The sequence below is a fragment of the Suncus etruscus genome, chromosome 10, assembly GCF_024139225.1.
Source record: "Suncus etruscus isolate mSunEtr1 chromosome 10, mSunEtr1.pri.cur, whole genome shotgun sequence".
In the NCBI taxonomy this organism is placed as follows: domain Eukaryota; kingdom Metazoa; phylum Chordata; class Mammalia; order Eulipotyphla; family Soricidae; genus Suncus; species Suncus etruscus.
Window position 1 is genome coordinate 71,418,116 of NC_064857.1, and position 12,075 is coordinate 71,430,190.

The 12,075-nt window shown below is 48.4% G+C and overlaps 1 protein-coding gene across 1 annotated transcript in view; it reads left to right on the forward strand.

Moving 5' to 3' along the window:
* The first annotated feature begins 2,468 nt into the window (after positions 1-2,468).
* Positions 2,469-12,075, forward strand: part of ALPK2 (alpha kinase 2) — a 58,006-nt gene continuing 48,399 nt past the window's right edge. Inside the window, exons 1-2 of the mRNA XM_049781670.1 lie at positions 2,469-2,577; positions 6,296-6,413. Coding sequence (XP_049637627.1) covers positions 2,469-2,577; positions 6,296-6,413 — 227 coding nt within the window. The remainder of the gene's footprint in view (positions 2,578-6,295; positions 6,414-12,075) is intronic.

The following is a 12,075-nucleotide window of genomic DNA, read 5'->3' on the forward strand; positions in this document are numbered from 1 at the left end:
CACCCGGTGACACTCAGGGATTACTCCTGGCTATGTACTTAGAAATCACTCCTGGTTTGGGGGACCATATGGGATGCCAGGCATCATTTGTCCTGGATAGGCTGTGTGCAAGGCTAATGCCCTATTGCTGTGCTATCACTCTGCCCCAACTCCCCTATTTTTAAACATAACATCTGGAGCCTAAATCAATGCTAAAAAAAAAAAACAGGAAGAGGCAGAAGGCAAAGGTGAATTCTGGGGAGTCCCCAGGGCTGCCTCTCTTAAAGAATCTGGAATTCATGCAGAGCCCAGTTTCGGTCATGCTCTCTGGTGTCATCTTAGGTTCTTATGTCACATCTGGACAGGGGAACTTTTATTCTCTGTCTCTCTCCCTTTTTCTCTCTCCATCTCTCTTTTCTGTCTGTCTGTCTGTCTGTCTCTCTTTCTCTCTCTCTCCCTCCCCCATTTTACCCTCTCTCCCTTTCCTTATCTCCCTCCCCTTCTCTTTATCTCTCTTCCTCTCTCTGTTTCTTTTTTCTCTGTTTCTGTCTCTCTTCCTCTTTGTCCCTGTCTCCCTCTCTTCTCTCTGTCTCCCTCCTGTTTTCTTTTTCACTCTCTCCTGTTTCTCCTTTTTTCTCTTATTCCCTCTTTTCTCTCTCTAACTCTGTCTCTCTCCCACTCTCCCTCTTTTCTCTATTTCTCTCCCTCTCTCTGTCTCTCTGTCTTTGTCTCTCCAGATCTAAGGAAAGGTCCAATGAGAAGGAAAAGCCATGGGCAGCTTTCCAGGTTGTTTCAGAGAGCCTGATAGAAGGTTCACCCACCCTGAAAGCTGAAAGGAAGGAGGGGATATGGGAATGAGGAGGGGTTTGGGGACCTTTTCTAGAAGTAGGATGGACTGTGAGGTCACCAGGACTCAAGAGAACAAAGGTCAGGGGAGGATTGGTCAGCACTAGGGCACCTGTCAGGCACATGTGAGGCCCTGGATTCAACCTGAGAAAAGGGAAAATAAGAACCTGTCTGGGGAGCCTTCTATAGGGCTCTCTCGAACAGCCTGGAAAGAAGCAGGAGTTCGACACAGGGGGCTGGGAAGCTGAGCTGAGCCACAGCAGATAGGGCAGGCCTGATCAAAGGTATACTGAAGTGTGTGTGTGTGTGTGTGTGTGTGTGTGTGTGTGTCTGAAGCCACCTTTCTCATCCACAATTTAGCTCACATTCTGCTGTAGGACCCTCAGCACCCCAAGACCCATTTGCAGGGTAGCAGCTTCTCCCTATTCATGCTAAATGCACCCTCCCCACCCAATGTGAAGTGTTTGTTTCTGAGTTTTGTTTTTTTTTTTTTGGCAGGTCTGGGGCTAGAGGAACTGCTCTGGAGCCCTGAAGCTTGCAGGGTGAAATGCTATTTGCAGGTGGGGGGGAGGATTAGGGGGGAGGGAGGAGGAAGCACCAAGGTGAGATCTGGGGTAGACACCAAAGCAAAGTGAAGAGCTCAGACAGACTCAACACAAGTGTGTGAGGGGCTTCCGGCACAACTTGGGGGTGCCTGGTCCCCCATCAGTGTGGGCATCATACCTTGGAGGCTGGGAACCCCCTTCCCTTGAGCTATGTGGCCCGAGTGTATTCTTCAACCCCTGGCAACCTCCACTTCCTCCTCCGTGAGCTCACGAGTATTCATAGGCATAGGCCGTTAGTCCAACAAAAAAGGGATGAAATAGAATAGCATACCTGGTGACTAATGGGGTGTTGTATGCCCCTGGAGCCTGATTACACACTTGCTCAAAAATGCTCCCTGTCTCTGCTCGCCCGGGGCAGCTGGCTGAGTCTCAGAAAAAAGAACCTTCCCACCTGGAGACAAATTTGCAGGAAAGTAGACTTCTCTGTTCTGGAGACAGGGTGCTCCCTACAGCCCTGGGGCCTGGGATGCAAAGTTTGGAGGAGAGAAATAAGGGAATGGGGTACAGCAGCTCCTGCAAGGACCCCTGGGGGAGTCTGGGTCAGTGACCTCAATGAGCAATGTCTGGGATTTTTTTTTTTTGAACATTTGTTTGGGTTCAGTTTTGGGGCCATATCCAATGGTCCTCAAGACTTTCTCCTGAGACTGCACTCAGGATTCCCTCTTAGTGGAGTTCAGGGACCATGAAGGATGTCAGGGTACTGAACCTGGACTGGCTATGTGCAGACAAGCACCCTCCCAACTATACTATTGCTCTTGCCTCATGGGGTCATTTCTGGTGGTAGCAGCTTTGGAACAGGGGTGCTATGGTGCATGGTAGGGGAAGCCAGGTTTGCTGTTCAACACCCTACTCTACACTGGACACCCCCACCATGAAGGCCAGCAGTGCCTGGGGCCAAGAACTCAAAGACGCCCACTGCCAGCCCACACAATGCTCTGTGTTCATTCCTCTGCCCTCGAGGGCTACAGCCCTAGAGATGTCCTGGAATAGATGACAATGGTGGGAATTTTGTTTTTTCAGATCCACGTGGCCTGAAAAATGACGGACTCCGGGGTGCCCCCACAGCGGGCTCTGTGCTTCCTGTCTACGTTGCTTTCGCAGAAAGTTCCAGAGAAGTCAGACACAGTGCTTCGATGCATGATTTCTGGTAACATCATTAATCCTTCCTCAGAGCCCCTCCAACTGCCCTGTGGGCTGGCTTTATTATACCCCAGAGAGAGGCTCCATCGAAACCCTGCCTGGGTCAACATCCTGGGAGCACCTCCGTGAGACAGCACATTCTCAACAGCTCCTTTGTTCTAAACCACTTCTTCCAGAAACTTCCTGGACACATTCTGTAGTATCTTCCACTTGACACTGCAGTTCTTGATTCCAGGCTCTCATCCCCTCTTCCCCCCACCCTCAGATAATTTACTTTTAAACTTCCTAGAGTGTGTGGAAATGGAATTTCCCTCCCTCCTTAATCATTTGACTCTTAGCTCCTCACGGACATTTCTTGGTTGGGCTAAGTTTCGCCGTGGGGTCCATCTTCTGTAGGCATGCCTGTCTGCAGTAATGAGTTTTTTTTTTGGGGGGGGGGGCCACACCCGGCGGTGCTCAGGGGTTACTCCTGGCTGTTTGCTCAGAAATAGCTCCTGGCAGGCACGGGGGGACCATATGGGACACCAGGATTCGAACCAACCACCTTTGGTCCTGGATCGGCTGCTTGCAAGGCAAACGCCGCTGTGCTATCTCTCTGGGGCCTGCAGTAATGAGGTTTAAGCCAAGATACATGGTGAAAAAATACACGTGGAATTCCCCTGGGCTTAGAATCATCATCCTGAGCCGACTCTGAGCTGCCCGGAGTGTCTGCAAGTTTATGATGAAAAGCAAAGCTCTGGGGCTCTGGGGCTGGGGAGGGCAGTGGGACCTTGTGACTCTGATTTTCTCTCCTGCCTAATGTTAGGTCTCTCCCTGGAAAATGTGCAGGACCAGTGCTCCTCATCTCGGAAGAGCAAGCGCTCTTTTCCTAGTCCTGTTGCCCAGACCAGAGAGGAGCCAAACTCTCAAAGGACCTCCCTTCCCTCCTCCCACAGATCTCATCTGCACCCCCTGAAATGCTACAGGGAAGGGCATATGTACTTCTCTGAACCCACAACTCAGTTCCCTATTTCCATATTTATCCCTGGCATGCAGATTGAGGGACATATATCCGCTATTGAGCCTCCAAAGAAGGGTCCCCAAAGCCCCATTGCTGGGACAGACTCCCAGCTTGCTACAGGACCCCACACTCAGATTAGCTAATGCTGTGGAATATTCTGCAGGTACCTCTCTCCTTGTGAGCTCCAGGTCCACTGCAAAGACAAGAGCAGAGTGTTGAGGGGTTGGTAGCAAGTTGGGGGGAGCAAGATAACTGAGCATCCAGCAGGTATCAAAACTGGGTACCAGACCCCACTTCCTCTGTGTAGGTCTTCTTTCTGGCTCCTTGTTGAGAGCTGAATTGCACCCAGGGGATATCCCACTAGCAGTGAGGCCCTGCTCTATGCCAGTGATTCCCCCAACCCCCCACCCCCGTCCTGCTGCAAATGGGAGGACACCCAGGCCCCACATATGTATGCTGTGGCACTGTGTGTCCTGTCTGGGCGTGTGCACGAGCATACAGGTCCTAGGGAGGGCGCTGACCAGCAGATGTAAGTTGAGATGGACTTTCGGGGAGGATTTTTTTTTTAATTTTATTTATTTATTTATTTATTTATTTATTTATTTTGGTTTTTGGGCCACAGCCAGTGACGCTCAGGGGTTACTCCTGGCTCTGCGCTCAGAAGTCGCTCCTGGCTTGGGGGACCATATGGGATGCCAGGGGATCGAACCGCGATCCGTCCTAGGCTAGTGCAGGCAAGGCAGGCACCTTACCTCTTGCGCCACTGCCCGGCCCCAGGGGAGGCTCTTTTTCAGTGTGTTAGTGCTTCGGATGGATGATGAAGCACAGGCCTGCAAGCCTCTCTGCAGTGTGGTCTGGCCTGGACCATGTCATAGATGCAGGTTGAGAGATTCAGTGTCACTACATAGTGGAGGAGACTTGGGGTACCATGGAAAGGCATGCTGAGCTTCTGCAGTCCCTGTCTAGGTTCAGACCTCTGGCACCTCTTAGCTTTAGGGACTTAGTAGGACTTAGTAGGACTTAGTAGGACTTGCTCTGAGGGGCACTGGCGTCACTGAACAGGCATCACAGAACGTCTGCAAAGCAAGCACTAGGAATGAATTCCAAGTGTGCATGTGCCTTCAGACTCAGGGGCATAAGGAAACCTCTGGGTCCCCTCACAAAGGAAGCATCTTAGAAGCTGGTGGCATTTCCCAGATGAATCATTGTCATTACAGGGTTCTCCTGAAAGGAAGGTCAGGCTCTGTGTGTCACCTTTCCACCGGGCTCCCAGCCTCCTACAGTAGTGGGAACAGAGGACACCAGAAAAGTCACTCTGTGCTTTCTTCCTTCTTTCACATCGTGACAAACACTCTACGTGGAGGTCTCAAAGATTATATAAACCCCAACCATACAGATAAGAAAGGAACATTTGGAGGCTGGAATGATAGCACAGTGGTAGGGCATTTATCTTGCATGAAGCCCACCTAGGATGAACCCTGGTTCTTTCCCCGACATCCTTTATGGTCCCCCAAGCCTGCCATGAATGATTTCTAAGTATAGAACCAGGAGTAACCCCTAAGCACCACTGACCAGGTGTGGCCCAACCCACGCCCCCAGAAACAAACAAACAAAAAAAACAACCCATAAATAAACAAACAAAAAGAGGGGGACATTTCAAAGATTGAAGAGATGGCCAGATAGTCTTAAGGTCTCCTCAAAGAATGTTTGAGGACTTAGGCACCTGTAGATAATCTAGTAACAACTGGTAGGGTCAGAACACCAAGTTAAACATTAATTTATCCTGTTTAGGGCGAGAAATCATAGTATATGGGGTTATTTATCTGTCAAAGAGGGAACAGCTATGTTTCTCACTGGATAAAAATCTATAGATCGTCATGAAATTTCGCCAGATGTGGGAGTTTAGTCACTAAAACTTAGTGGATGAATAAAGTAGCTCCTAGCTAATATTTAGATGAAACTTGGCCTTTAGAAGTCACTGAACTGAAGATTTTAAAGTTTCAAATAGATGGTTCTTAGGAGTTCCTTGTGATTAGAAATAGCATTTCTTCCCGCCTGGCTTCATAGACAAAGGACTTGCCTTTCTGCAAGTTACCGCTGATAGCCGGTTTCACACACTGACTCGGTCTTCCTTGGCTTTTCGGCCTGGGCAACTCTCAGAAATAGCATTTCTAACTTGAGTGCCCCATCCTAGGCACATACCAAGTCTCCCATCACCCACTCTGGAGTGGAAGTTCCTCCACTTTTCCAACTAAAATATCATGCTCATCTTGGTCATTAACCAATTCTTGTGCATAGTATTATAGTTTGATTTTGTAAAGGGGCCAGAGTAATAGTACAGCAGGTAGGGCAGGGTGTTTGCCTTGCATGCAGCCAACCTGGGTTCACTCCCCGGTGAGCCTGCCAGGAGTGATTTCTTTTTTTTGGGGGGGGGGCACACCTGGCGTTGCTCAGGGGTTACTCCTGGCTATCTGCTCAGAAATAGCTCCTGGCAGGCACAGAGGACCATATGGGACACCGGGATTCGAACCAACCACCTTTGGTCCTGGATCGGCTGCTTGCAAGGCAAATGCCGCTGTGCTATCTCTCCGGGCCCAGGAGTGATTTCTGAACACAGAACCAGGAGTAACCCCTGGGTGCTGCTTGGTGCAGCCCACACAAACAAATCATAACAAAACCAAAAAGAGGGCTCACAAATTAAGAATTATCACTTCTTCTTCATCAGGTCATCCCAAACCAGAGGTCACCTGGTATAAGAATGGTCAAACCATAGAAGAGTGTGGCATTATTTCCAGTTATGAATTCTTCCAGCATCAATATATTCATATGTTACATCTCTACTGGTAAGTGCACATGTCTCTGTGGTTATGTAACTAAGACCCCTGTGTTCTGCCTTGCACTAACTCAGGATTGCTTCTCAAATCTTAATATGGGATGCTCTTTAGTAGATATTGGCCAAGGAACCAAAATGACACTGAATCTGCTGTCCTATCTCTCTTCCCTGCCCAATATGCTGCCACAGATAGAATTCCAACAGACCTTAAATTTGACTTAAGGTGACTGAACCGTTTTCATTCAGTGCTCATCGTTAAATCTTGTTTTCTCTGGAGGATCAAACCAATCCAGTACTGTCACCCAACCTTTCTTATAAAGGATGGGAGGAAGCAGAAATGGCTGACTTACAATCCAAAGCAAACGGGGATAAACTTAAGGCTAGAGGTAAAACCTTCTGCCATTGTTTTTTGAAAGTCATACCATAATTTCTCTTTCCCCTTTCCCCGTAAGAACAGTTTGTTCAAATGAAACCAGAAAATGCCATCCATGAAAGTAGGGAAAAGGAAACTGAGAGGAGAGCTTTTTGTTCAGTCCCTGGCATGACCTGAATTGTTCTGATGATCCTTAATGAGTTCTGAGGAGCCTGAGGTATGAGCCTGGTATGAAAATGGTGCAGAGGCCTGAGTGGCCTTGGTCCTGGGAGTTCACAGTACTCTGGTTCTGTTAGATTCTGGCTATGGGGTATGGGCCAGGTCTTTAACCCCTTGAAGACCCAATTTCTTCAGTTGCAAAATAAATAAAGGATTGACTGAGAGAATGGTTTGTTGTGTAGTGATTGGTTCAGGAAATACCATCTTTCTTCTCTCTCCAACCATTCTGAGCCATATTCATGCCAGAGATCATTTAACTTGCCTGGAAAGGCTGCCCAGAAAGACCCACTCACTAGCTTACAGCACACGTAGCCTGATAGACCACACAGCCACTCCACCATCTGTAATTTCTTTTCTCTAAGCATGTTCAGAGCAGCTTAATGGGAAACAATGTGGTTTGATTTTAGGGGTACCTATTTCTTTCTGTACTTTAGCTGCCCTCCCAACACCTCCTAGCATCTATGGCTCCCTTTTTTCTTCCTCTTCACTCCAGTTTGGCCAAGGCTTAACCCTCCCTCCTCTGCATCCCTTTCAGTTGAGAACCTACTTTTGGGGTTCACCAACAATGCTGGGAACCCTTTTGGGTCTGTTCAAACATGTTCTTCTCTTGTGCTCAGGCTTCTTTTGGGGAGTTGACTTATTGTTGAGACAGAAATCATGAAAGGGACATTGCTTAGAGAGAGACTCATTTCTCTGCCCCATAGCAAAATTCACTGGGTCTGATTTTGCATCATATTTTTAAGCTGGGGCTGCCATTAGCATCTCTCTGAGATCTTTAAAAAACCCTCAAGCAGGCCAGAGATCTGGTCCATCCGGTAATGTGCTGCCTTGCTCACAGCTGACCTGGATTGGTCTCTGAGCCTCTCAATCCTATCAGGAACAAGCTCCAGCTTACTCCCAGCCCCAGGAATAAACATCTCTGCGGGTAACCCTGATTTTCTTCCCAAGAGAAACCCCTTCTATGGCTTGGTCTGCCCCATTGGCACATTCTGAACCCCAGGTAATTACAATGTGCAAGCCAAGATTAAAAATGCTTCTTTTGCTTCCCCAAACATGCATCCATGATGTAATCTGACTTGAACTGTTTGTTAAATGCTGGTTGGGAAAGTTAGTGGTTCTGTTAGCCTCAATTTTTTTTTTTTTTTGCCATAATCAACATACCAACAGCTAGGTTCAGAATCCTCAAAAAAAAAAAAAAAAGGATTTTATATATATATATATATTTTTTTCTTTTTTTGTTTTGTATTTGTGCCACAGCTGGCAGCGCTCAGGGGTTACTCCTGGCTCTGCACTCAGAAATTACTCCTGGTAGACTCTGGGGACTTTATGGAATTCAGGGAACCAAACCCAGGCCCATCCAAGGTCAGCCGCATACAAGGCAAAACACCCTACTGTTGTACTATTGCTCTGGCCCCATATATATTTTTGGATTCTTGAGTCTGAGTTCTTAGAACCTGGAAGTCTCCTCTTTGGGATTCCCTGGGGCTGTTTCTGGGTTAACAATTGTGTTTGCAGCAAGGCCTCCACACCCTCCTTTCAGCCTTCCCTAGACGTTTTCCTGACCTCACTCTTCTAATTTCCGGACACTCTGAACAAAGGGACAAAAACCCTTGGCGGAGCCTTCTCTGGGCCCTGGAAACTGTCCTCACTCTTACAGGTCAGAGTTCAGATGTGCTGGGCAGGCACGAACCAGGAAAGTCAGTGACCACAGCAGGCTTGACACATTTATGTGGAAAAAGATATGAAGCAGTGGGCAGAAAAGTCACCAGCTGGGCTGCCCCCTACCCTGGGTCTGAGTAGAAGGACATTCTCCCAACTCCTCAGTTTTTCAAGATTGAGGAAGGTCCTAGAGGTCGTATAGTGTTGCCCTCTGTACACAACTGACCAAGGTTAAATTCCTGGCACCATGTCAAGTTCCCTAAGCCCCTGAACACTGTGCCCCATTTCAACACAGGCACAAGACTTGGGTGCCGGGTTACCCACACATGGTCTGACTGGTTGGGAGTCGGGAGTCCTCACAATTTTCTCAACATTGGGGTTCTGTTTGCTGAACCGAAGGAGGCAGAAGACTTTCTGCTAATCCTGGGCAGCTACAGCTCAGGAGAAAAGGACGCCCAGGATGGGGGGGTTGGCGGGGTGGTTTGAAGGCATCTGGCAGACAACCCTCCCTCATTTCCCTTTACCAATCCAACTCTGAACCCTCATCTTTTAGGTTTTTGGGGCCACACCTGGATGTGCTCAGGGCTTACTTCTGGCTAAGAGAACACTCCTGGCAGGGCTACAGGACCATATGGGGTACGGGGATCCAGCTATGGTTGGTCACGTGTATGGCAGGTGCCTTTCTTCCTGCACCAGCACGTGGGCATTCTTGTTTCTTGGACACCTCTCCCCACTGCCCTGCTGTCCATGGGTGCCTGTGTGATATTTCACCAGCCTTGGTGTCAGGGCAAGCTCACGCCCTGCCCTTGGCCTGCAGGATGAGGGCAAATAGCTTTGAGCATGTGGTACTTCTATTACAGTCCTCAAGGAGTCAGCCTGAGGCAAAGGGAAGAGCTACTGGGGTTCAAGACCTTTGCCCCTCATATGGCAGCCTGATCCTTGTGTCCTGATGACTTCTTCCTCGCTGCTGCCCCAAACAGATCCCTTGGTCTTGCCTTTTTCTTCCTGGATGGGTTGTTGACCTACTAACAGATCAGGTGCTGCCCATGGCTTTTTCTTCTTATTGGGACCTTTTCCTTGGATCTGGAGTCATTCAGTAAAACGTGTGCTTTTCCTCCTGGACTCAAGTCTTTGAGTACTTGTTGATTTTTGGTTGGTTTGGAGTCACATCTTGCAATGCCGAGGGACTTACTCTTGGCTCTGCACTCAAGAACCTCTCCTGGTGGTATTAGGGGACTAGCCTTGTATAGGGGAGTAGATCTGGGTCAGCTGCTTGCAAGGCTAGTGCCTTCCTGCTCATATTAGCTCTCTGCACTGTTTATTTTTATTTTATTTTTTTGGTTTTGGGGGCCACACCCAGTGGTGTTCAGAGATTACTCCTGACTCTGTTCTCAGGGGTCATTCCTGTCAGTGCTCTGGGGACTATATGTGGTGCCAGAAATTGAACCCAGATTGGCTTTGTGTAAGGCAAACACCCTACTCACTATGCTATTGCTATGGCCCTGAGGTAAATAAATAAATGTGGTAAATAAATGGGGTTGTTCCTGGCAGTGGTTGGCAGATGTGTGTGTACGGGGCGGCGGGAGGGTCTGGTGCTGAGGAGCAAAAATAGGCGTCATGCCTTCATCAGATTAATTTCAGGCCCAGCTACACTCCAAGTGCCTGAAGAGGGACCCCACACCCCAGAGCTGTAGCAGCCTGTTCGTCTGACTTACTCCTTTCTATCCCTGTTACCCCATTCCCTGGGCTGAAGTTCTGGTGGTACTGGCATCCCCCCTCCTTGACTTATAGCTGTTCTTCATCAGCCCTCACTATCCTACTCTGCAGAGGGGGGGCTACTTCTCTTAGCAGCAAGCGCCCCTTGTAGCCTGCCCACACTGGAGGTAGGAGTGAGGTGAGAAAAGGATGAGAGGGCCAGTGGGCACACATGCCATCTAGCAACACCCACTTGTGCCAGCTTGCAATTTTTTAAAATTTGTGCTTCAGGTTTTTTTTTTTTTTTACAAAGTTGTCATGACAGAGCTTTAGTCAGACAATGTCCAACACCTTTCATCAATGCACATTTCCCGCCAGCAATGTCCCCAATTTCCCTCCAGCTCTCCCTCCTGTCTCTGGAGCAGACATTTTTCTTCTCTCTTTCTCTCTTCGTACCCCCTACCCCATTAGACATTGTGGTTTGCAATCTTGTTACTGAAGGAGTATCATGCATATCACTTTATCTCCTTTTAGCACCCAGTCCTTGTCCAGAGTGATCATTCCAGACTGTCATTGTCATAGTGGTCCCTTCTCTACCCTAACAGCACTCCCCTGCTCTTTGTGGCAAACATCCTACCATGGACTGGTCCTCCTGGCCCCCTTATCTCTGTTATCTTTCGATATTATTACCATATAAACTTTTTTTTTAATATCCCACAAATGAGTGCGATCATTCAATGTCTATCCCTTTCCCTCTAACTCATTTTACTTAGCATAATACTCTCCCTATCAAGTATGCATAAGAACATTTAATGACTTCAGTTTTCCTAACAGCTGCATAGTAATCCATTGTGTTGAGAACCACAATTTCTTTATCTACTCATCTGTTATCGGGTACTTGAGTTGTTTTGTTTTGTTTTGTTTTTTGGTTTTTGGGTCAAGCCTGGCGGTGCTCAGGGGTTACTCCTGGCTGTCTGCTCAGAAATAGCTCCTGGCAGGCACGGGGGACCATATGGGACACCGGGATTCAAACCAACCACCTTTGGTCCTGGATCGGCTGCTTGCAAGGCAAACACCGCTGTGCTATCTCTCCGGGCCCCCAGTTTTGACTTTTTATTTATTTTTCATGAAGACAATTTTTAAGTGTCTTACTCTTTTTTGGAGAGCCAGAACAAGGAGCTACTCCTAGTCCTGCATTCAAGCATTGCTCCCAGTGGTGCTCAGGACTATGTGCTCCAAGGGACTGAACTTGAACTCGTTGCATGCAAGCCAGCATTTTAGCCCTTGTTCTCTGACCTCTGCATCCAGCTTCTTTAAAGAGCAAAGTTTACCCTGGGGCAGTTGCAGGCACTTCTATAGCTCTGAGCACTGGGAACTCAGTGACCCCAAGACTTGAGCGGGAGGTTTCCAACTCAAATCAAGGGGCTCCCAGTCTTCACAAACTTGTTGGGGTTAAAGCTGGAAGATATCTCCAGTCATGGCCTCAAGGAGCTCCACCAATACCCCAGGATTCAGAGGGTAAAGGCGCACTGCAGCCCCTTCCCCTGATCTAGCCATCACACTCTGCATTTTCCATAGCACTTGGGGAGACGCCCATACACTGGGATCCTCTAAACTAAGTCCAGCTCAGCTCAGTTTAGACTTCAAGCATGAAACTGTATCCCCATAAAACACAGACTCTGCACTTGACTGGGATCTCAGGTGACCAAAGCCATGGTCCCCCAGG